The sequence below is a fragment of the Otolemur garnettii genome, unplaced genomic scaffold (assembly GCF_000181295.1).
Source record: "Otolemur garnettii isolate 467f Iridium unplaced genomic scaffold, OtoGar3 scaffold00063, whole genome shotgun sequence".
Classification (NCBI taxonomy): domain Eukaryota; kingdom Metazoa; phylum Chordata; class Mammalia; order Primates; family Galagidae; genus Otolemur; species Otolemur garnettii.
This window is the reverse complement of record NW_003852458.1, coordinates 5,179,974-5,206,521: the sequence shown is the minus strand read 5'-3', so window position 1 is coordinate 5,206,521 and position 26,548 is coordinate 5,179,974. Positions and strand designations below refer to the sequence as shown.

The following is a 26,548-nucleotide window of genomic DNA, read 5'->3' as shown; positions in this document are numbered from 1 at the left end:
AGTGCTGTGGCATCACAGCTCACAGCAACCTCCAACTCCTGGGTTTAGGTGATTCTCTTGCCTCAGCCTCCCGAGTAGCTGGGACTACAGGTGACCACCACAGTGCCCAGCTATTTTTTGTTGTAGTTTGGCCAGGGCCGGGTTTGAACCTGCCACCCTCGGTATACGGGGCCGGCGCCCTACACTCACTGAGCCACGGTACCGCCCTTACATTTTCAATTATAGTACCAATTCTTCTAAAAAGAGTTTTTCCTGATTTTATAGTTGTTTTCCCAGGGTACTTAATAATTGTGTAGTGATGGGTATATATAATTCATAATATGTTAGTTTACCACTATCATCTTGTCTCCATACCTTAACATTCTCAGTAGTCCAGGGTGATGGACCAAAGGCAATTCACACAGTTAATGATCTGGTCAGTGCAGGACTGGAAGTACATTTTAGTATTTAAATTTCTCAGTTTCTTATTGACTTTTGTTACTCAGGGTTAAAGCAGCTAATGTGAAACTCAAAATACCTATTTGTTTCATTTGTTTTGGGGAATACTATTAATTTTAATAGCATTCTACAGAAGAGGTTCAGTGTCCAAGGGAAGAAACATTGGAGACAAATATGGAGATAAAATCAACTGAACAGAAAAGGTAAGGGGGAAAAAGTATGCAAGTAATTACAACTGGTTTGGTGACTTCAATGAAGCTTTACCTTTTTTTCTCAAAATTTATAATACATATTTTGTGGTGGTGGTAGTGGTGTGTTTGTAGTGAAATTGTTACTTCAGTTTATAGTTTAGTAAAAAGTTATTTTTAGTAAACATTATGCTTCTAAGTCTTGAATTAGAATGAAATAAATATTGTTATCTAAAAATTGCTTTTATTCTCTCATCACCATATCAGCCTTCTCAAAATAAAATGAAGTTATAAGTAGACCAAAGTTTGTTCAACTGCTAATTAGGAATTACTTTTCTGTACTGATTCCATTTTTATTGAATCAAATAAAAAAACATTATCAATCACAATATATGTATAATTTTTCACTGTTGGGATGTGATTACTGTATACTATCCATTAGGGCTATGATGTACATATACTTTGCTGGCTACCTTATTATTGCTTTAAGGAAAGCTGATGGCAGTTTTCATTTGTTGCGGTTTGGACATGATTTGTTAATTTTTTTAATTTTAGGAGTTTTAGAGTTTTAAGAATTAGCTTGGACAAGAGAGGCACCATAATTAGATTTTCTTTCTGTTTTTCCATACACATATTTTGTTTAGCTTTTCTGTAGATAATTAACAAAAAGAATACATTTGCTATTAGATACCTTCATAAATAATACAGACATTTCTATTTGTAAAAACTAGCCTATATAGTTACAGACATGACAGTGGACTCTTTAGTGTTCTGAGCCTGCCTCTTCCATGTGAAATTTAGGTCTCAACTAATCTCATGTCCCCTTGTTTTAGATTTTATTGTTTTCATTGCTGAGCAGTCAGTAGTATTTAATTTCTGTGTTAAGTCGTCCAGATATATTTTCTGCTTTTGTTTGAATCTGTTACTAATTGCTATGGAGACAGACATAAACAGATTATAATTATGAGCTAAGCATTATAGAGGATTAGAAGATCTTTAGACTCTAAGATGGCTGAGGATTAGATCTCCTATATTTTAGGTAATGCAAAGAATATCTTGCTTTCTAATCACTCATTAATTTTTATTTACAGTATGATCGAAGACTTTTCCAATCCTGAACATACCACTCCTCATTCATTTTGTGTAGATACAAGTTCAGAAATTTCTAGGTAAGAATTTTTGCCTACTGTACCATTTTGAAATAGTTGTGTTTTACAAATATGTAAGAGAATGAAAAAATACCTACTGTACCATTGTGAAATAATTGCTGATTTTTTTTTTTACTAAAAACTAAGAAAATAAATGAAAGCAACACCAAGCATTGAAAGAACAACATAGGCACACATTTCTACATGTTTAATTATTGAAAGAGTTTCCACTAACTGTTATGTTTTAAAACATACAGGAAGTATGTTAAAAGTCTTTTCTGAAAAAAGTAGTAGATATATTATTGAATGATAATGGAGTTGTTGCTCATTTTCAGCTTCTAACTAATTTCTTATTGTATTTAGAATGCTTTTAATTCTCTCATAGAACAAATTTACCCAGTTTTGTCTTTTGAATTTCTTTTACAGAGGTTGAACAGAGTACTTAGTGTTTATTAAAAATGGAGGAAAATATATCACAGCTTTACTTTAGAAAAATTTTGCATAATTAGAATCAACCTCCTTGCTACTCATTGAAGGCAAAACTCAATAACCAAAAAAATAGCTGAGTGTTGTGGCGGGTGCCTATAGTCCCAGCTACTTGGGAGGCTGAGGCAAGAGAATCACTTAAGCCCCAAATTTTGAGGTTGCTGTGAATTGTGACGCCACGGCACTCTTTCCAGGGTGACAGCTTGAGACTCTTGTCTCAAAACAAACAAACAAAATAGGCAGATCAATTGTAATACCTGTTTTTCGTGGATTTGCCAAATATAGTTTTGTTATTGAGCTCAACAGATACTTGATAAAAGGCAAATATTATTGGTGAATGGGAATGAGTATAAGCCCAAATAAACCTAAATGTGATTTAATATGTGCTTTTCTTTTTAGAAACAATCATTAATTTATTTGAATCTGATAATTGCTTGTTTCTTATTTAGTATACAAAATTTATTTGCTTAGTAAACTTTGAGTACTTTCTATGTTTAAGGAATCATCCCCTAACAACCATTTCATTTCAAAAAATCCCATTATTGGGCTCACACCTGTAATCCCAGCACTTGGAGCCCAAGGCTGGTAGATTGCCTGAGTTCACAGGTTCGAGATCAGTCTGAGCCAGAGCGAGAGCCCGTCCCAAAAATAGCCAGGTGTTGTGGCAGGTGCCTATAGTTCCAGCTACTGGGGGGGCGGAGCCAAGAGAATCGCTTAAACCCAAGTTTGAGGTTGCTTTGAGCTATGACGCTACAGCACTCTATGGAGGGCAACAAAGTGAAACGCTGTCTCAAAAAAAAAAAAGACATTTATAATAGCTAAAAACTTAAGTGAATGGAAATGTTCATTAACTGTAAGAGGATAAGTAAATTGTAGGATATGCATATCCAGGCAATGGGATACTATTCTGTACTAAAAAGGAACAAACTATTGATATATGCAGCAATATAAATAAACTTCAGCAGCATTAATTATAGAGAAAGTAGACACAAAATGCTACATATTGAATGATTCTATTTGTATGAAATTCTAGAACAGGTGAAACTATAAGTAGAAGAGTTTTCAAGTTGCCAAAAATTGACAGCAGAGGCATGAGGAAACTTCCTAGAAGATAAAAATATTCCTTATCATTCTTATGATAATGGTTTTATCACTATATATGAGATCATACCCTTAAAGTTGCTGAATCAGGTGGTGCCTGTAGCTCAGTGGGTAGGGCACCAGCCACATACACCCAGGCTGGTGGATTCCAACCCAGCCTGGGCCAGCTAAACAACAATGACAACTGCAACAAAAAATAGCCAGGCACTATGGCAGGCACCTGTAGTCCCAGCTACTTGGGAGGCTGAACCAAGAAAATCACTTAAGCCTAAGAGTTTGAGGTTGCTGTGAGCTGTGATGTCATGGCATTCTACTAAGGGCAACTTAGTGAGACTGTCTCAAAAAGAAAAAAAAAAAAATTGCTGAATCATACACTTAAAATCACTGGATTTTATGTAAATTATACCTAAATAAAATTAACAAAAGCTTCAAACAAAAACCCAAAGAACTTTCTTTGATCTTTAATTTTTATTTATAAATAAAACCTTTTTTGTTAAGGTTTATTATAAATTTAAATTCTATGTCTTATTTGACAATGAAATGTTTTAGGTACTGTTATTTCACATTTAGTGATGATAAGATAGTTTGCTCTAATGATCCTAGAACTGAACATTTCTTTAAACTCATTCTTTCCCTAGAGGCTTTTTCTTAACTGTATTCTGGATCATTAGTTTTGATCAAAAACTTATTCCTAATTCAAATTATAAAATCTGTACAGTTAATCAGAATAATTGTATGGGTTTTAAATTCAGATGCCTATAAGGAGCAAGCAAGTGAAATAAATGTCACCCCCTCTGGGTTGTTAACACCACAGAAAGGGGCCCATTACCAACCAGACAGTACATGTCCTTTAATAATGGTATTAGCTGAAAATTTTTGTTGATGACAAACATGTCTAGTGGCTGGTGAGTACTAAAGAGATAGGCTTAGTGTTTAGATTTCCTGAAAGTACCAGAATAACCTTTAAATTAAGAAATAAGTGGGATAAAAATATTGGGATATCCAATTTGGTTTTTGTTGATTAATGTGTGTTTTTTATTTAAATGCGTTCTACATAGTGCACCGATTTCTACACTTAAAGACAAGTCTTCAGTTCCACCTGTGGTATCAAGTGGAGTCAATGTTGCTTCACAGACAAGTGTTCCAACACCTCAGGAGACCCAGAGAAATGAACATAGAGCTCAATTACCAGATTCTGCAGATTCTGTTAGGCAAATGCTCCAAGATGAAATGTTTAAATTAGTTCAGGTGAGCACATCTCTGTATAAATAAGTAAACCTACACATGTTATATGTAAGGTTTTAAAATATTAACAAACTTTCAAAAATGGACAAGTTAAAATTAAATTGCAACCATTTCTCTGCTTTGGGGACTCTTAGCATTCAAAAGTTGGTAATTTTTCAGACTGATGAGGTGGTTCATACCTATAATCCCAGCACAGTACTTTAGGAGATCAGTGTGGGAAGATCACTTGAGACCAGGAGTTTGAGAGCAGCCTGGGCCAAATAATGAGACCCTGTTTCTATAAAAAAAAATTTTAAATTAGCTAGGCATGGTGGCATGCACTTGTAGTCCTAGCTACCTGGGAAGCTTAGGTAAGAGGATTTTTTGAATATAGGGATTCCAGGCTGCAGTGAACTGTGATCATGCCATTGCACTTCAGCCTGGCAACAGAGTGAGACCTTGTCTCAAATAAACTTTTTTCATAACTCTAGGACGAGAATCTAGCCTAAGCTCCCTATTTACTTCTCACAATGACTTTTTTTATACTAGATTCTTTAGGATACAGTTGCTCAAAGTGATGTATTGACAGTAATCAAACCAGACCAGCAAAGTCTTACCCAAAAGTGTCCAAAGTTTAAATTTTCTAAACCAGGCTGTCACATCATATTTTTTTATCCATAGACCAAATGTGATCTTGAGTTGAAACGGTCAGCTGCATTTTAAATTACTGTTTACTTTGACTTCTATCATCTTTTCTTGCCTGGCTATCCTTTTTTCTGCCTACCAGTGATTTTTAATTATGTCCCTTTTCTTTTTTATCCTTGAAACATTAATTTCCCTCAAATCTAATTCTCTGCTCATTTGTTCTACATTTCCTTCCATATCCCTTTATGTGATGTAATGTACCATTTTTATATTGGTGATTCTTGGCACTGATTCTCTCTTTGAACTTATATGCCCTGATGAGAATACTTTTTTAGCATGTCCCCTGTCCCATGAAATTTATTGTCACTGATTTTATTCTTATTCTTTCCATCTCTTCCTTTCTCTTTTCTATTTAATAAAACCACTCATCTGTCAGCTTAAGGTTTGAGAAACATGTCTCAAACTGTGTTTCGTGAATTACCTGAGGACTTTTTTGGTCATTGTGTATATTTAACAAGTTCTCCAAATAATTCTGATGCACACAAAAGATTAAAAATTACTATCTTAAGGCTGGGCATAGTGGTGCATGCCTGTAATCCTAGCACTCTGGGAGGCTGAGACAGGTGGATTGCTTGAGCTCAGGAGTTTGAGACCAGCCTGACCAAGAGTGAGACCCTATCTTTACTAAAATAGAAAAACTACATGGGTGTGGTGATGAGCACCTGTAGTCCCAGCTACTTCAGAGGCTGAGGCAAGAGAATCCCTCAAACCCAAAAGTTTTAGGTTGCTATGGGCTATGATCTCATGGCACTCTACTCAAGGTTACAGAGTAAGACTCTGTCTCAAAAACAAGAATGACTCAAGAATGAGAAAAAACAGAAAAAAGAATCACTATCTTGGACAGTCACCTTTGCCTTCTTTTCATTACTCTTACGAAGTGTTTTACTAAGTTCTTTTGATTCCTTTACCCATACTGTATCATTATAGCCATTTGCTGTTTCTACAGCTACAGCAAATCTTAGATTCTTAGTATTTCATGCTTTCATTGTCTTACATAAGCATTTTATAGGATACTGTCTTCAGATATTATTTTAATACTATTCTTCTGTTTTAAAATCTTCAGTAAATTTCAGGTACAAATTTATATACTATATGATATCCTGTTTTAAAAGTATAAAGAATGAAAGGAAATAAACTAAAATGTCAGTATTGGTTATCTTTGAGGGGAGGATTATGAATATTTATTTTATTTTTAACCTTCCATTATTTATAGTAAATGTATATTTCTTTTTATTTATTTATTTATTTACTTTGAGACAGAGTCTCACTATGTTGCCGTAGGTAGACTGCCATGGCATCACAGCTCACAGCAACCTCAAACTCTTGGAGTGAAGCAATTCTCTTGCTTCAGCCTCCCAAGTAGCTGGGAGTATGGGCGCCCGCCACAATGCCTGACTTTTTTTTTTTTTTTTTTTTGGTTGGAATTGTCATTGTTGTTTAGCAGGCCCAGGCAGGGTTCGAACCCACCAGCCTCATTGTATGGGCTGGTGCCCTACTCACTGAGCTATGGGCCCCAAGCCATATATTTCGTTTATAATTGAATAGAAACTATACTTTTTAAACCTGGATTGTTTCTCTGTTGGTTTCTTTTATCAAGTACAAATTCTTCAAAGACCCCACTACTAGCCTTTACTTTCCCTCCTTTCCTATGTTACTCTCACAAGTCCAGTTTTTCTCAAAGTGTGATCCCTGACCAGTAGCATCTATTGTCACTTAGGCCTTGGAAATACAAATTCTCAGGCCCCCATCCCAGACCTGTTGAATCGGAAACTCTTTCGATGAAGCTCAGCAGAGAGTGGTTTAACAAATCCACTGGATGATTCTGATTTTTGCTGAAGTTTGAAAACCTCCCCACAAGCCTGTTTTCTCAGTATCCCTGCTTTAAAAATTCCCTCTTCTAGCTAAGCCAGTGTGTATGCTAGTGGGTCCCAAGCTTTTCTGCATGTCATCTTAGTGAATACTGATCCTGGCTCCCATTCCCAGACAGTCTGATGTTATTGGAATAGGATAGGATCTGGCCATTGGGACTTTCTAAATACTTCTCAGATGATTCTAATGTGCAGCAAAATTTGGAACCAATGGTATCTGTTCTTGTCTTTCACCCAGCCAGTTCTTCCAAGGGAATCCTTTACTCTTCACTTATGTATCAATCTCTGATCTTTTCTTCCCTAAAAACTTTTCAGAACACACTTATTCTGGGTCTTCTTTAGTTATCCCACTCCATTAGATCATTCTTTATGATCCTTGGGTTGTTTATGTAAACTGGTTTAAAAATTGTTGCAAGTCTCATTCTTGAGTCAGTGTTCATATGCTTATTGACATGAAACTTTGCTTTTTTTCCTTTCTCTTTTCAAAAATCTGTCTTCACTATGCCTCCTGCTCAGCATTCATGAGTCTGATAGATGCTGAGTCAAAGGTATGACTATTGTAAAATACTCAGATGGTTGTTGTTGATTCCTTAGATTCTTTTCATTATATTTTAAGATATCTCTTAATTTTTGTTCTAGCTACAGCAGATCAACTTCATGAGCCTAATGCAGATAGTAGGATCATCCTTTGCTAACATCCCAGATGTACATCAACTTCTACAGCAGTCCCAGTCTGTGCATTTAGGGGGAAGCCAAGTACCAAACCCCACAGGAGGGTGTGGTGATGTTGAAGATAGCAGCAGAAATCTTGAGAAATTTTTCATTAAACCACAATCCATGGGAGAGTACAAAAGAGAGCCTGACAAGAACAGCCCCCACTACCATGAAGAAATTACCCAATCTGGTCAAACTAGTAATGGACATTTACAGGTAATACATATAAAAATGCAATGTCCTAGTAGTTCAATCAGTGCTTTTTTTTTTTTTGGTCATTTGAGTAAATAACTATTTTATCATATTCTATCCCCTCTACAGCATATTGGACACCAATTACAAAAGAAGAAATTTCTAATACATTCTAAACTTACATAGTATCTTTTTCTCTTTCAGAATGTTCCACATGGATGTATGCCTTTATGTCAATTAGATGGCCAACCTAAAAAGAGAGGACTAACTGCAACATCTCAAAACTCACCTTTCCCTTCATTTTCTCCAACTGTTGCTGGAAATACTCATCTCTGTCTTTTGTCTACGCCATCTGTTGTTCAGAAGACACCTAGACTTATCCCAGCTGCAAAAACTTTTAGTCCTAGTGATTGTTTTCCTTTGCTTCAATTTCAGCCTAAGCATGAATTCAAGCCTCTTTCCTTACATACAGGAAGAGTTCCACAGATTCCCTTCAGACCTCTGCCAAAACCAAGAGAGGCTTGGGGATTATCTGATTCCTGCCAGCCTGCTCTGCCACAGAAAGAAATACATACTACTTCAATATCCCATTTAAATTTAAGTCAATATAATATTGAAGTCATAAAAAAGACAGTTGAGCAGAAGAAATGGGCAGAAGGTGAAATTATAGAAATTCCTAAGCATGTGAACTTGGATCAGTATGTTGGACAAGAAAACCTGACACCTCAACAGGACTCTTCAATATTTATAAAGCCAGAAAAAATATTTGATAATAAGCCAGGGCCCCTGGAAATATCTCCTCATAATTCCTTTGGACTTCCATTATTACACTTGCAACTTAAACCTCCTCATACATTTTCATCAACCTCAAGAGTATCAGTTATAGCTCCTTCAATACCTGTTAGAACTGCAGCAGAAGAAAGAAAATACCCAAAACTATCATTACTTCATTCATGTCTATCCCCAGAAAATATGGTAATGAATTTAAATAGAGTCCTGCTTTTTTTATGCCAAAGTACTATATAGTCAGTGAGAAGCTCTTGTATGTTTTTTAGAATACTGCTTTTATAGAAAATACCATATAAAATCAGGTTTAAAATAATAATTGTGGGCCAGGCACAGTGGCTCATGCCTATAATTCTAGCGCTGAGGGAGGCCAAGGCAGGAGGATTGTTTGAACTCAGGAATTATAGACCAGACTGAGCAAGAGTGGTCTTTACTAAAAATAGAAAAATTAGCCGGGTGTGGTGGTATACACTTTTAGTTCCAGCTTCTTGAGAGGCTGAGACAAGAGGATCACTTGACCCAAGGACTTAGAGGTTGCAGTGAGCTGTGATGATATCACTGCACTGTAGCTCTGGGCAACAAGAGTGATATTCTATCTCAAAAAAAAAAAAAATTCAAGGTCTTTATGTCCTGGCATCCTGCCTGTTTCAAATCACTTTTTAAATTAAATGCCAGACATAATACCATTTTTAAGAAGGAAGATCTTTAGTATGAAAATGAAATTAAGACGATGAGGACTTGTTGCTTAATTGCTGAAATAGGATGACCCAGTTTAAACTTTCTGTACTCAGAAATCACTTTTAGTTTAAGATACGGAGGCTCATCTGTCAGTTCAAGTCAGTTTGTTATGCTTGATTTGTTCTGTCTTTTCTACATTTTAGTCCAATTTAACCAAATCTTTTTTTCTCAACTTTTTAACATATTGCATAATTGAGTTTATAGTTTGTCATTGTCCTTTGTTTCTTTCCTATAGCATAAAAAACCGCAACTCATCCCACTTGAAAACCTCATCGCATTCCAACAAAGACAACAGAAACTAACACATGATTTATTTGAACAAGGTGATTCTGGGCATCTTCAACTACTAAAGATCAAAATAGAGCCATCTGAAGTAAGACAAGGAAAGGACAGTAAAAAAAGGCAAGTTTTTTTTTTTTTTTTTTTTTTGAGACAGAGCCTCAAACTGTCCCCCTGGGTTAAATGCCGTGGCATCACAGCTCACAGCAACCTCCAACTCCTGGGCTCAAGCGAGTCTCCTGCCTCTGCCTGCCAAGTAGCTGGGACCACAGACACCCACCACAATGCCTGGCTATTTTTTTTTGGTTGCAGCCATCATTGTTGTTTGGCGGGCCCGGGCTGGATTTGAACCCACCACCTTAGGTGTATGTGGCTGGCGCCTTAGCCACTTGAGCCACAGGCGCCAAGCCAAAAGGCAAGTTTTAAATGAAATTTTATTTGATAATATGTGCCAGCAAGTTTATTATTATTTATAATCATATCATCAGAAGAATGGAAGTCATCTGGTTTAGTCCCTTAGCTTATACACAATTGCATATTCAATTTCCTTGTCAAATGTCATATTGGTGTTATTATAATAGTAAAAGTATATTTTATGCTGTTGGGTTTAACAGGCAGAGAAGAAGATCTGAGAAAGAGTCACAAGAAAAAAGATCAGAGAAACTAAGGAGAAAACCAAATGTGACTTTTCGACCAGAGGATTCCATCATTAATAATGACGATACAGAAATCATTAAGCAACCCAAGGTAGAGAACAACTATTATAGATTCTTTTTTGATTTGTATGTACACAGAGTTTAATATGTCTTTGTGGTTTATCTAGTCTGATTGCTGGAAGGTTCAGATTATGATTAGGAGGATCATTTAATACATCAATTCCTGCTTTTCTCTCCACAGAACTGTTGTGAATTTCAAAAGCAACTGATGGCAAATCAAAAACTGAAGTTAAGGGTGTCTGCCTGTGTGAATTTTTAGTATTTGAAATAACTCTTTGCTTTTTTTGGTGAAATCTTAACACACATAGTATGTTAGATGGGCTTTTGTTATTGCATTTTCACCTAGCTCTGAGATTCCTCTAGGATTTCCTATAGATGTGTTATGTAATCTGTATTTTAAGTCTGATCTTTTAAAATATATCTTCTAAATTCAATGGCTATTTAGCTATTTTTGCAACAACAGATTAAACAGAAGCATTTTTGTTTACATTCATTTTTTTTAAAGGCATACTTTTTCAGTAACTCCTCAAGAGCATGTCTGGTGGCACTTAGTAAAAATGTTGAATCCATGAAAGATTCTGATAGGATGGGGATACTATGTGAGTATCAAATCTATTCCGAGGGGCTGGGTGTGGTGGCTCACACCTGTAATCCTAGCACCGTGGGGGGCCAAAGTAGGCGGATCATTTGGGTTCGAGACCAGCCTGAGCAGGAGCAAGACCCGACCTCTAAAAATAGCCAGGTGTTGTGGTGGGTGCATGTAGTCCCAGCTCTTTGGAAGGCTGAGGTAAGAAGATTGCTTAAGCTCAAGAATTTGAGGTTGTTGTGAGCTGTGATGCCATGGCGCTGTACCCAGGGCAACAGAGTGAGACTGTTTTAAAAAAAAAAAAGCCATTCTGTGGTAAAGGATTGCACATAATAACTTAATACCAGTTTATATTAAATTGGTATTAATACCAATTTACCAATTTATGTTAAATTGACAATGCTCTTTTTTTGTTTGTTTGTTTTTTGCAGTTTTTGGCTGGGATTGGATTTGAACCCACCATCTCCGGTATAGGTATATGGAGCTGGTGCCTTACTCCTTTGAGCCACAGGTGCCACCCTTTTTTTTTTTTTTTTTTTTTTGAGACAGAGCCTCAATCTGTCACCCTGGGTAGAGCGCTGTGGCATCACAGCTCACAGCAAACTCTAGCTCTTGGGCTTAGCATCATTGTTTGGCAGGCCCAGGCTGGATTTGAACCTGCCAGCTTGGGTGTATGTGGCTAGCACCTTAGCCTCTTGAGCCACAGGCACCGAGCTGGTAATGCTCTTTTTTTATTATTTAACTTGTGAATACCATGAACTCTTTTGTAGAGTTACTGTGATAGAGTAAATGATTTGATAGAATAATTAATTATGCCTAGAATGATAGAAATAGGACCTGTACCTAAGAATTCAACAATCTTCATAGCTATTGAATATTTTTTCCAAAATAATAAATGTCTTTGAGTTAATCATAGATTAATCATTTGGTAATTCATTTAGGAAGAACAAAAACATCATGATTCCCAGTCTTTGGTTGACTTTGACATTCCTTTTGGTATGTATATATGTGATTAATGTAATGTCTAATTTCAGAGTTACAATTAGCTTTCTAGAAATATATGCAGTATAAAAATGAGACTAAATTATTTTCATGTTATCTTTGACAAGATGGTGTGGGTGTTTGTGTCTGTGTCTGTGTCTGTGTTTTGATGTGATTTTCAATAGAGCAATGGTTGCAGATGAAGTATAACTGGTAGGCCAGATCTAGACTATGCCCATTTTTATAAATTAAGTTTTATTTAAGTACCCATACCAGTTTGTCTATATTGTCTATGACCACTTTCACACTGCAGAGCCTAATGTATTTACTAACTGGCCTTTCAAAGAAAAAGTTTTTTGACCACAGTAGAGAAATGTGATTAATTAGAATCTCAAATAATATATGTGAGATCTAAAAGAAACTTATGAAAGAATATGCCTAGGATTGAATTCATCATAGAAAATGCATGCACATTAAAAATAAAGGAATTAGCTCAAAAAAGAGAACTGATTTATAGATAGTAAATTATTTCCCCTCTTGAACTGGTCAGTTTATTTCTTGCCCATTGAAATATATGTATTCCCTAAATCTTTTTCCTCAGCAATTTTCCCTCCCTCCCTTCCTTCCTTCCTCTTCAACTCACTCTTGTGCTTAGAGGGCCATTCATTCTTTTTTATTTTTGAGACAGCCTCAAACTATCGCCCTGGGTAGAGTGTTGTGGCATCACAGCTCACAGCAACCTCCAACTCCTGGGCTCAAGCAATTCTGCCTCTGCCTTCCAAGTAGCTGGGACTACAGGCACCTGCCACAACGCCTGGTTATTTTTTGGTTGCAGCCATCATTGTTGTTTGGTGCACCTGGGCTGGATTCGAACCTGCCAGCTCAGGTGTAAGTGGCTAGCGCCTTAGCTGCTTGAGCCATAGGTGCCAAGCCTTTTTTTCTTTTTGTGACAGAATCTCACTATGTCGCCCTGGGTAGAGTGCCGTGGTGTCATAGCTCACAGCAACCTCAAACTCTTGGGCTTAAGCAATTCTCTTGCCTAAACCTCCAAGTAACTGGGACTACAGGCACCCCATCACAATGCCCGGCTATTTTTTTGTTATAGTTGTCGTTGTTGTTTAGCAGGCCTGGCCCGGGCTGGCGTATATGTGGCTGGCGCCTTACTCACTGAGCTACGGGTGCTGAGGCAGGGCCATTCATTCTAATACTTCAGCCTATACATTTTTTCATGATACTCAGATATACTTATAGTCTCTCTCATCTTTCTTTACTACTGTGACCTTAAATTCAGCATGTCCAAATTTTAAATTTGTATGTGTGTCCCTATTAGTGATATCACCATTTTATTTATTTTTGCCTTGAAAGGCAAGCTCTATTCATTTAGTCCTTTCCCTGGTCCTTTGTTCCTTTTTCAGTGCCACTACCCTGCCATCAGGGCTTTGCTTGCCTATACCAAGTGGTCACCTGCTTAGCTTCAGTCTCTCTGCTTTCTAATCCATTTGCTCACTTGTCTTAAAACCACTTGATCTTTTTCACTCTCAGTAACATATTTTTTTCATTTTGTAACATTAATACATGATTATTGATGGAAATTTAGAAAATAGAAATAAAGAATAAGAGTATTAAGGGGGCAGTGCCTGTGGCTCAAAGGAGTAGGGCGCTGGCCCCATATGCCGGAGGTGGCGGGTTCAAACCCAGCCCCGGCCCAAAACTGCAAAAAAAAAGAAGAATATTAAAGTTGCCCATCATCTCTCTGTCGAGAGATAACCAGTCTTAATGTTCTTTCAGGCTTTGTTTTATGAATATTCCTAACATAAATATTTACAGATATATATGTGGAGTTATTCATCATATAAAGCAGTTCCTCCTGTTTTTTTTAATAACTTGATTTTACATACTAGTATTAAGATATTAGTATGGGACTACTGGTGTCCACCATAATGCCCAGCTATTTTTAGAGATGGGGTTTCGCTCTTGCTCAGGCTGGTCTCAAACTTCTGAGCTCGGGTGATCCTCCTGCCTTGGCCTCCCGGAGTACTGGGATTATAGGCATGAGCCACTGTGCCTGGCCTTATATTATTTTTAATGATGGCATACTACTGTAGTGGATATGTGTTGTATCATTTCAAACAACAGCAGTTCTCCAATTATTCAAAACCAACTTGATATCTTACAATATAACTTCATTATGACTCTAATTACTTAAAGTTAGCACACATCCCACAGGTTAAGGGCTTAGTTCTATAATGTCTGCTCCACTTAAGTGCCAGCTGCAAATAGGGTCATCAGCCTACTTGCATTTCTGCCTAGATTACTATAGTTTGGGGGATTCCTTTGATCTGCTGTCCCAACTCAAGTTGGATAACTGACTAGAATGACTCAGAACTTGGGAAAATACTTGCCATTACAATTACCTTATAAAGGTTAAAACTCAGAAACAGTCAAATGGAAGAAGTGCATAGGGCAAGGTAGAGGTAGGGAGGCTCTCTGGACAGGCCACTCTCCTAGCACGTCTGTATAGTCACCAACTTGGACTTCCCCTTAACCTCTTTGCTTCAGAATTTTTTTGAAGTTTCAGTACATAGGTATAATTGACTAAATCACTGGCCACTGTGATTGAACTCTAGCCTCCCTTTTCCAGAAGTAGGAGTAGAGTGGGTGAGCTGGGTACTGATAGTTGTAACCCTCTAATTATGTGGTTGCTTCCCCTGGTGACCAGGCCCATCTCGAAGCTATCTAGGGGACTGTTAGGAGTCACCTCATTACCATAAACTTAGATGTGCTCAAAAGGGGCTTATTATGAATAACACAAGACAATCCCATCACTCAGGAAATTCTGGGGATCTAAGGAACTCTGGTCTGGGAACTGGGTACAGAGACCAAATATGTATATTTATTACACCACCACAGGCCATCATTGGTATTCCTTTGTTCTACCTCATCATCCTGGATGATTTTCCAGGAAAATCCACATCTAAAACCAAACTCTCATAATAGACTTTGGGCTTTGATTCTACTTTCCACTTGGGTAGAAATTACCTCAAGTACAGCATGTGAAGTGTGAATTCATTATCTCTACCTTGCCCCAACTGATTTTTTCCCCTGTGTTCCCTATCTCCTTTTGTATTATTCTGATTTCTGCCTTTGCTCTTTTTCTCTTATCCAGTCAGTGACCAGGTCTTGCTTATTTTACCTCCTTTATAATTCTTAAACTTATCCTTTCTTCTCTTTCCCTTACATACTTAAATTGCTATAGTATCTTCATCTAACTGATAGCCTTGCTTCAGTTTTTCTACTTGAATCTCTTTTCCATACAATGGCTGGGTAATTTTTCTAGAGCATCAGTCTGACCATATCATTTCTCAACTTAACAGCTTCTGCTGGATCTTAAATTAGCCAGAAGAATATCTAGATTTATACACTAGGCATACAAAACCCTCCACAATTTTTGTTTTGATTCTACCATGTCTTTGAGATTCCATTTATGTACCACCTCATTCAGAAAGAGGTAACATTTGTTACCATTTTGGTAACATTCTAACACCCCATGTTTCACCTCCCTTGAGTTAGATACTATGCTTCTGGGATCTCAGTAACATGTTTGCTTCTCAATGATCACTTCCAATGTTTCATTATATTTAAGAAATGCTACAAGATGACCTTAATACTTCAGCTGGATTGCATTTCATGGCCTCTGTAAAAAAGAAAGCTGTAGAAAGTCAGGACGCAAGTACAAATACAGACCCAGGTAAAATGCTGTTTTTCTTCTTAAGAGAAAATTGTATATTTTGACATATTTAAAATATCTAGATTTTTTTCTTAAGGCAGTGATTCCAAAGGAATTTTAAATTATGTGGTACTGGTGACGCATCCCTGGTTTTTCTCCTCACACTTGTTATATACTTTAGATGTTGAATTTATGATAACTTAAGTAAAACATAATAGAGATTTTTGTTCAGAACTGCCACGACTATATCCAAAGTAAGTAGAAATAATTTTTTGAATTTGGATTCTCTGTGCCATTAATTATCTTCAGTAGAATCATATGCCTGAAATTGAGGGGCCTGGCACTGGCTGGTGAAATTGAACTAGGAAGAGGAGTGGATTGGGTTTAATGTGGAAAGGCTATGTAACTGTGTCCAAAAGTAGAGGAAATAAGTATTGAAGTATCTTATTTCAAATGTTGCCTGACAAACTTTCATTAATGTAGCTAATCAATGTAAACAGTGTCTTGAATAGTATTCTGCTAATCGTATCATAGTAATTTTTAAATGACTTTTAGTAAAGTTTCATTTGTGTTCAGAACCTTCTAAGTGCTCTTTTAACCCTTTCTAATCCTTCTAAGTGCTCTTTTAACCCTTTATAATTTTATCTTATTGTAAAATAACATTTATTGGTATTATTTTAAAAATAATATATGACCATTGTGGACTATTTGGATAACATTAGTAGCAGCAAGTGTGAAGATGAAAACCACAATTGGCCAGGTGTGATGGCTCCCGCCTGTAATCCTAGTACTCTGGGAAGCTGAGATGGGTGGGTCACTTGAGCTCAGAACTTCCAGTTCAAGACCAACCTGAGTAACAGTAAGACCCCATTTCTACTAAAAATAGAAAAACTAGCCAGGCATTATGGCAGATGCCTTTAGTCACAGCTTCTGAGGAGGCTGAGGCAGGAGACTTGCTTGAATCCAAGAGTTCGAGGTTGTTGTGAGCTATGACATCAGGACATTCTACCAGGGTGACAGAGTGAGACTCTGTCTAAAAAAAAGAAAAGAAAATTTAACCATAATCATGACACTTTGAAGTAACATTTTGATATTATTTTTTCTTTCAGTCTTCTTTTGTACATTTTACATAGTTAAATGTACCATATGGTATGGATATGTCCTGGCTTACTATCTGAACCCTCATCATCCAGATGTTATTGCTGTTTTCCCTAGCTTTACCTGAAAGTTTAATCTTCATGGATCTCAGTGTTGTTTTTTTCCAAGTGCCTTGGGACATTCTGAAATTAGAGTGTATCTTTAACATTATTTCGTTGGTCATTTGTTTCATAGTACAAGTTTACTGCTGTGTTGTAGTTAATATCTAATATGTTCAGTATTACATATTGCATGCAGATGAATGAATTAAATGAATGTTTATTAAAAAGTCGTTTTAAAATGCTTTTGTATTATGTAGTAGTCCTTAATGGATTGTTTTTGTGTGTTGAAGAGTTGTTTAATGATATTTGGGAAAATTGGACAGGCAGGGACATCTTTTTCCCCCCTTTTGAAATACCATGTTTCCCGAAAATAAGACCTTCCCCCAAAATAAGCCCTAGTAGGATTTCCATGCATTTGTTAAATATAAGCCCTACCCTGATAATAAGACCTAGGGATGGGCGTGGCTATGTAGCGTATCTGCATAGCCATGCCATGCATTTCAGTGTGAGTGTAAGGAAGACTGGAATACCTTTTATCTGCCAAAGCTCCTTTCTTTGAGCCATTTACACTTGTATGGGTGTGCATGTGGTAACTGCTGTCGTAGGCATCCTATTGTGTATGTGTGAACGGCTAGGGGAAAGGAGTTTATGCATTACACTAGCACCAGCCCCACCAACAAGGTCAGCTCCCCTGTCAGGTTCCAGAAGAGGATGACTTAACTGTATTTGAAAAATGTAGATTGTTGTATTATACTTAATAAAAATAAAACATCTTCTGAAAATAAGCCCTAGTGTGTCTTTTGAGAAAAAAATAAATATAAGACAGTGTCTTATTTTGGGGGAAACATGATAATATAATAAAGTCTATCCAAATCTGAAAATTCACTATCCAGCACGTTTGTGGGAGTGGATTAGATTTGGATAAGGATACCTGTATTTTCTATGCAGTTTGTTTCACTTTAAATACTATTTATGTCAAATATTTCTTGTGTCATCAAAAAAGTACTTTGTTAACATATTTATTTTTCCAGCTGTGCCATAAAGTATTAAATTAATTCTTTATTGTTAAATGCGTTAGGCAGTTTCCAATTTTCTCTCTCTCTCTCTTTTTTTTTTTTTTTTTGAGACAGAGTCTTACTATGTTGCCCTCTGTAGATTTCTATGGTGTCATAGCTTACAGCAATCTCAAACTCTTAGGCTTAAGTGATTCTCTTCCTTAACCCCCCAAGTAGCTGGGGGCGCCCACCACAATGCTTAGCTATTTTTTGGATGCAGTTGTTGTTTAGCTGGCCCAGCCAGATTTGAACCCACCAACCTTGGTGTATGTAGCTGGCGCCCCCATGGCTGAGTTACAGGTGCCAAGCCTAATTTATGTTTCTTTCTAATTGTGGTTAAGCATGTGTATGATTTTTTTAATGAAATGATGAGTGTACATATGAGAAATATTCTTAAATGTTCATAATCTCAGCATGTCTTTGAGAAGGCCTTGGAGGTACTTTGCCTTTGCTGTGGAATAATTTTCGAAAAGTTGGCAGGCTATTTGCTAGGGTCTGTTATTCATCTAAGTGAAGACCAGGATATACATAATAAAACCTGAAATTATGTTAATTATTTCAAAATGAAATTGTTAAGCTGTCAATGTACTTTCTACTTACCACACTTTATGCACAATATCTAATTATCTGTGTTTTTCATATACATATATATACTTATATACGTATAATATATATTTTTATATATACTTATACAAATATACTATATACATATTTTATATATAAATATACAATATATATATTTTTATATGTACTTATGTATGTACTATATATATATTTTATATATATATATATATTTTTTTTTTTTTTTTTGAGACAGTCTGAAGCTGTAACCCTAGGTAGAGTGCCATGGTGTCATAGCTCACAGCAACCCCAATCCTGTTGCCTCAGTTTTTCTATTTTTAGTAGAAACTGGGTCTCACTTTTGCTCAGGCTGGTCTCAAACTTACAAGCTTAAGCAGTCCACCCACCTCAGCCTCCCAGAGTGCTAGGATTACAGATATAAGCCACTGTGCCAGGCCTGTTCATATGTTTTTATTTATATTTAATATTTTTGTTTTTCTTATATTTGTGAAATTTGTTTTCTGTTTTCTCTTTTTGCCTTATATTTCCTAATGTACTGCAAGATAAGGAAGCTGGTTCTCAAGAAGTTGTTTCTAAATGTAGTGAAAATCAACAAATCATTTCTTACATAAGAGGTATGTATGATTTCTTTCATTTTCCCTGAGAACAGTTTGACTTATTAAATATTACAACTTCACAGTGCCAGAGCTAGAGTCACCATCCCTCCATAGATGAACAGATAAAACAGGCTTGGTGCCCGTAGCTCAGTGATTAGGGTACCAGCCCCAGTTCAAACTCAGCCCAGGCCTGCTAAACAATAATGACAACTACAGCAAAAAAATAACCAGGTATTGTAGCAGGAACTTGTAGTCCCAGCTACTTGGGAAGCTGAGGCAAGAGAATCATTTAAGCCCAAGAGTTTGAAGTTGCTGTGAGCTGTGATGCCACAGCACTCTACTGAGGGCAACGTAATGAGATTCTGTCTCAAAAAAAAAAATAATAAAATAAAATAAAATGCTAGAAAATAAGAATAGAACAAAAGGTACAGTGTTAAACTGCATACCTATCATAGGAGGCCTGTTTATTTTCCTAATGAATAAGAAGCAAACAACTTGGCTTGGTGCCTATGGCTCAAGTGGCTAAGTGCCAGCCACATACACTTAAGGTGGCAGGTTCGAATCCAGCCCGGCCCACCAAACAACAATGGTGGCTGCAACCAAAAAATAGCCGAGTGTTGTGGTGGGCACCTGTGATCCCAGCTACTTGGGAGGCTGAGGCAGGAGACTTGCTTGAGCCCAGGAGTTGGAGGTTGCTGTGAGCTGTGATGCTATGGGGCACTCTAGCCAGGGGGAACAGCTTGAGGCTCTGCTTCAAAAAAAAAAGAAGCAAACAACTTTTGTGAAATTTAGATGTTAAGACATTTTAGGGGGTAAAATTTAATTGTGGGCTCTTTGAGTATACTATAAGCCATTGATGATAACCTTTGAAGAGTGTGAATTTATCTCAACAAAGCTATTAATAAAAATAACCTATTGAAAATTTTAAAAATTGGTGATACATTAATTTCTTAAAATCAGACTTTATTGAAATTCTTATAAATAAGATAGACAAACATGACTTAACATTTATGAAATGGAAATAGGAGATTGTAACATTTTCTTGATATACAGACTTTATTTTTCTCCTGAATCATTTATACGAGAAAAGCAGTAGTCAGCCTGTGTTTTATTATGAGTTGTTCTTAGAATAGAATTTGCTTTTATTTATACCGACAACACTTCTAGTTAGATTTTTGTGAAATACATTTTACATTGTTTCTTGGTAACCTATTCACACAAGGTTAATGATTTAGAGCTTTTTACAGACATTCTTTATGTTTATGTTCCTGATTTTTCCTTTCTTAATTTCAGAACATGAGCTGTCAAATGTTCCTCAACTGTTGGTTCCAGATATATATCTAAATCGCAAGCTTTCCCCTGAAATAGCAGAGAAAACTTTGCCACCTTCACCACCTCATACAGTAACAAATTTGGTTTGTGTTTCATTCAGAACTTTTAATAATACCTTAGTGCTAAAATGTACCATGGTCTTTCAGATATTATTTAATTGTAAAAGTAAAATGAGGTTCATTTATGGCCAGCTATGGCTTAGGTCTAGAGTTCTAGCACTCTGGGAGGCCAAGGTGGGTAAATTGCTTGAGCTCAGGAGTTGGAAACCAGCCTGAGCAAGAACAAGACCCTGTCTCTACTAAAAGAATGGAAAAATCAGCTGGGAGTGGTAGTAGGCACCTGTAGTCCTAGCTACTCAGGAGACTGAGGCAAGAGGATCACTTGAGTCCAGGAGTTTGAGATTACTATGGGCTATGATGCCACAGTACTCTGCTAAGAAGGACAAAGTGAGATTCTGTCTCAAAAAAAATAAAAAATTAAAATTAAAAATAAATTAAAATCTCATTTATGTAGCTTTATAGGTCAAAAAATTAATTTACATATTATGCCCCAGAATAATGTAAACTAAGGCCAGTAACACATACTTCCTTCAGCTTTCCCTAAATTAGATATATATAAGCTCTTTTTGCCTTATTATTAATAAGAATAAAGCACTAAATCTTTTTTTTTTTTTTTTGGCAGAATGACCCTATAGAGTAAAAAGAATATATCCCTTTTTGATTTTGTGTGTTTTGGCTCAGGTTGGACATACTTATATAAATGTGATTGACATTGAAGCAGATGATCTTGTACAGGAATTACCTGTCAGAGAAGAACCAAATGATAATGTTACCAATCAGCAAAGTGATCATCTAGAAGTTCCATCCTCTGCAGAGTTACATTATGTGGCGGCTTCAGTTACTAATGCTTTTCTCCCACATGATTTTAAGAATCAAGGTAATAATTTGTCCTACTTTTAAAATGAACACATTTTGAAAACTTCTTTAAATATTATTATCCCTTCTCACATCTCTTAGCTTTCTTCCTATAAGCCTACTGTACTTTTAGATATATATATATAATCACATTTAGAAATGTTCTATTAATCTTCTAATTATTATGTTGAGATGTTTAGAATTTATTTTTGTATGCCTTTCATATTCTTGATAGAATCTTCCAAATCTGCTATGGATTTATTTTTGAAACCTACAAAAGTGACTCCAGCCTGTATGGATGGGAAAAGCTGGAGAGCAAGCATAACAGAAGTGAAGGAGCCTAGTATCATCTCACCAACACCATTAGACATACAGCAGGACAAAGGTGAATGGCCAAGATGTGTAACATGACCTTCTCCTGAATTATTCTTATATTAGAAACAAGCATTAGCAAAATGTTAATTTGGCTGGGTGTAGTGGCTTCCATCTGGAATCCTAGCACAGGATGCCAGGAGTTCAAGACCAAACTGGGCAATAGGGAGACCTTGTCTCCCTATTATAGAAAATTTAGACAGGTGTGATGGTGTGTGTACTTGTAGTCCCAGCTACTCAGGGAGGTTGGGACAGGAGAATCACTTGAGCCTAGGAGTTTGAGGCTGCAGTGAGCGATGATGATGCCACTCTAATAGCCCAGGTGAGTGACAGAGCAATACCCTATCTTAAAAAAAACAAACATAAAAGACCAAAGTAATTGCAAAAGAATCCATTAAAAGATGTGTCCCTTGCTAAGGAGAGTTGCTGTAGGTAGCTAAATGAAAGTGAGCCATGATTCCAATGCTGGACCCATAAATATTTTGCAAAGAAACTACAGATCTATTTGTGCATATGTCTTTTCTTAGTTAATGATGATAAAAATAAATATCCTGTTCATAGTGTTTTGATGTTAAAAAAGAATTCTCTGAAAAGATGAGTAATTCTAGAAAAGCACAGAGAAAATACATAGGAATCACGGCCAACAGTACCTAACTGGAAAAATATTCAGTTTTATAGTCATAAACAGGTTGTACTATTGTAACTTTTTGTAAGATTTGGACTATTTCTCTACAACCTTAAGTTACTACATGCTGTGAATGGTTAAATTAATCCACTATGTGATCAGACTTACTGCAACAGAAACCTAATGTGTCTCCATACTTTTTGGGCTGCTTGGACCCAGCTGGCTTTGTGGGTGTGAGGTGCTTACATGTAGAGTCTGGCTCTGCCTGGTTATTCCTTATCAGTGGTCAGCACTGAGGAGATGGAGGATTGAGGAAGGGGCAAGTCGTAGGGAAACTAAACTTCACCTTGGGATGTGTTAGGGCATGTGTATTATGCCTGCATATACCAATAAGCGGCGGCATTTCAGAATTTTTTTTTTTTTTTGAGACAAAGCCTCAAGCTGTCACCCTGGGTAGAGTGCTGAGGCATCAAACCTCACAGCAACCTCCAACTCCTGGGCTTAAGTGATTTTCTTGCCTCAGCCTTCCCAGTAGCTGGGACTACAGGTGCCTACCACAATGTCTGGCCATTTTTTAGTTGTTTGACAGGGCCGGACCTGCCAGCTCTAGTGTATGGATGCGAACCCATCAGCTTTGGTGTATGTGGCTGGCGCCTTAACCACTTGAGCCACAGGCACCGAGCCAGCATTTCAGATTTTGAAGGCTTTGTGCTATCTCGCCTGTCCTGGGGCAGCTAAGGCACATAGGTAGTGGCGAGAGGACACCACTGTATGAAGCTTCACAGTCCTTCAGGCTGGGGAAGTGTATGGGGAATGTGAAAAGTGCTTGACTTTTAGATTCAAACAGACCAGACCTGGATTTCAATCCCAGATCTGTCACTTACTAGTTTACCGACTTTCTACAAGTAAATTAAATTTATTTGACCCTCACCTGTATCTCTGTGGGACTTAGCCTCTTGAGTTACCATGAGGTACATCTAGACAAAGGCCTGTGGCTGCTTGGGTATTCTGTTAGTTTCCCTTCATTTTCATACCAGTCTGGAGGCAAACCCATCTCCCTATGACCCCTGAGTATGTTAGGCCAGCATTTCAATGACCATAAGCTATGGGCTAATTTCCTTTATCAGTGAGATCAGGTCTATAATCAACCTTTTGGAGGATCCTTCCTTGGGGATACTGCCTGGTTGCAAAATATATCAGTGGACCCTTCTACTCTTATTATAGAGAAGAACTTTAAAATGGCAATTTTAAAAGAAAAGTTTTATATTATGAAATTAAATTTAATCACGATATTTTTAAGATATAAAGACTCAATATAGTCATACACATTAGTATTGAGTAGGATTTGCATTACAGTAATAGGCTGAGAGAAGTGAGGGACAGGGTCACAGGGTCTTTAAAACAAAAAACAAAACTAACAATGCATTACTGGTTTAATGAGACCTGCTCACTATTTTGAATGACAGTGGCTTCTTATTTTGGAAACCATCTCCCATTTTTTGTTTGTTTGTTTGTTTTTTGGCATGAGTGTAGTAACTTTATTTATTTATTTATTTTTGGAGACCATCTCCCATTATTAATAGCATCATTTACAGCAAGCAGGGTTTTGCTGGGCCCAGGAAGAGCGTTGCAGGGTCAGTGGCAGTTAGTCACCTCCTGCAAGGGTGACTCTCTTATTAGTCAGGAAGTTGAGCAGGTTCTCCAGAGAAGGGAAGGCTAGTTTTGTTATGTATTGAGGCCATTTTGGATTTTGAGTATGTCCATCTCTTTTGTTGTATTTTCTATTTGAAGTTCGTGTGCATTAAATTCTTTCTTGAGAGTGACTAAGGGAAATGCTTCTGGGTGCTGAGAAATAGGAAGCAGGGATAGATGGTGAAGTGCTGGGACAGCCAAGCTAAAACAGGTCAGGAAAAGACGATATAACTGCCATTGCCAGGACCGCCATTTACCATTGTTTTCTCATGGTAAGGTTCACCTTAGACTAGGACTGAAATATAACAAGCACTATTTTTATTTGTTTAGTAATTCACATTTTTCAGAGAACTTTGTTGCATAATTTGATTCTCAGAAAACTTCTATGAGTTAAGTAGGGCAGGAATCGTAATCTTCATTTGACTGAGTCTTCAATAACCCCTGAGTTAAGGACCAGACACTGGAGCTTAGAGGAAAGGAACACTAGGTGCTCAGCCTGTAGGCATGACTATGTGGGAAAGAGGAGACAGAAGAGACACTTATGGTACAGCTGGGTAACTTCTGCAGTGGTGGTGTGGATGAGACTCTTGGGTGATGTAACATCTAATCCATTTTAGGGGAGGACTGGGGCCATTTAGGAGAGACATCTAAATGGAATCTTAAGGGAAAGTAGGATTTAGCAAAAGGAAAAGAATTCAAACTGACATAAGAGATTGCTCAGTGACTGAGAGTATTGGAGCCTGATTACCTTGAGAAATTAAAACTCAGTAAGCTTGAAGTCAAAGGGAACATGTTTGTTGTTTATTTAAAGAAATAGCAAGAGATGCTACAGAAATAGGCAAAGGAAAGATTCTGTGTGCCACTGTCATACTGAAGGATTGGGATGTTTAAGGTGATGGCTTTGGAAAAATATTTAAGGGTTTTGGGCAGAAAAGAAACAATATTGAATTTGTATTTTAAAAAGATTTCTGTGGGCATGTGTGAATGGTGGACTAGATAGAGCAAAGACTAATTAGGGATACTGTTTGGGGTCCATCTGTTGTGAAAGCCTCAGCTAAGCAGTGATGTTTGGAATGGAGGTGTTTAAGAGGTAGACGTACCCTACTTGGTTGTATCTGAAGGAGAGAGAGGAACTTTGATTGACTTTAAGGCCCTTGGCTTGGGAAACTAGGTGAATGGAAGTGCTGTTCACTGAGCTTAGGAACAAGGAAGACGGAGCAAATTAGAGGGGCAGCAGTAATGAGTTTAGTTTCCTTTGCCTGTGGGACATCCTAACTGGGATATCCAGAACATAAGGAGCTGATTTCAGAGAGAATGCTGTGTGATTTAGGAGTCATCTGTGAATCTGTGATTTCACTCAGGGAGAGTGGGAAGACTGAGCAGAAAGTGAGCTGAGGTTGGCAGCCCAGGACATGCGGATGGCAAAAGGAGTGTGTAGCAGAAGACTGAGAAGGTTGAACAGCACAGGGAAGAGGAGACCCAGATGAAGAGTGCATTCAAAGTAGACGGTATCTCAAATCTGAGAAAAGAATCAACTGAGTTTAAGAGTAGGAAGAGTCATTGGCTTTGATACTGGTCTTGGGAGATTTTATTTTTTGAGACAGAATCTCAAGCTGTCACCCTGGGTAGAGTGCTGTGGTATCATAGCTCACGGCAACCTCTAATTCTTGGGCTCAAGCCATCCTCTTGCCTCAGTTTTTCTATTTTTAGTAGAGATGGGGTCTCACTTTTGCTCAGGCTGGTCTTGAACCTGTGAGCTCAAGCTATCCACTTGCGTCGGCCTCCCATCATGCTGTGATTTCAGACAGGTGTGAGTCACCATGCCCAGCTTTGGTCTTGGGAGATGTAATGTTTGCCCACATGAAGTCAGTAATAGCCAATATTGAGCCTCGCTTTTACTGTACAATGTTTTAGTTTTCAAATAGGGTTCCAAAAACTCATAAAGATATTAAAATTTCTTTCTGATGAAATATATGCTTGCAATAGAGAATAAAAATTCGAACTGTCTTGTGGAGCTTAGGGGTAGTAGTATTGTTAAGTATTCTTATATCTTATTCTTTTTTTTCTTTTTTAAGTTAAGCCATATTATTCTCTTTTTAAATTTTTTTTATTTTTTGCAGTTTTTGTCCAGGGCTGGGTTTGAACCTGCCCTCTGGTATAAGGGACTGCTCCTTCAGCCACAGGTGCCGCCCTATATCTTGTTCTTATGTCTTGCTCTGTTGCCTGGGTTGGAGTGCAGTGGCATAATTGTAGCTTACTCCAACCCCAAACTCCTGGGTTCAGTATTCTTTTACCTCAGGCTCC

General features: G+C 37.2%; 1 protein-coding gene across 1 annotated transcript in view; it reads left to right on the top strand.

The window, feature by feature from the left end:
- CUNH5orf42 (chromosome unknown C5orf42 homolog) overlaps positions 1 to 26,548 on the top strand; it is a 133,102-nt gene that overhangs the window by 64,094 nt on the left and 42,460 nt on the right. The window contains 13 exon segments of the mRNA XM_023515013.1: positions 562 to 641; positions 1,718 to 1,795; positions 4,420 to 4,609; positions 7,798 to 8,088; positions 8,269 to 9,039; positions 9,824 to 9,990; positions 10,482 to 10,614; positions 12,111 to 12,165; positions 15,794 to 15,898; positions 19,256 to 19,327; positions 20,603 to 20,724; positions 21,382 to 21,577; positions 21,791 to 21,940. Of these exon segments, the coding sequence (XP_023370781.1) occupies positions 562 to 641; positions 1,718 to 1,795; positions 4,420 to 4,609; positions 7,798 to 8,088; positions 8,269 to 9,039; positions 9,824 to 9,990; positions 10,482 to 10,614; positions 12,111 to 12,165; positions 15,794 to 15,898; positions 19,256 to 19,327; positions 20,603 to 20,724; positions 21,382 to 21,577; positions 21,791 to 21,940 (2,410 nt within the window).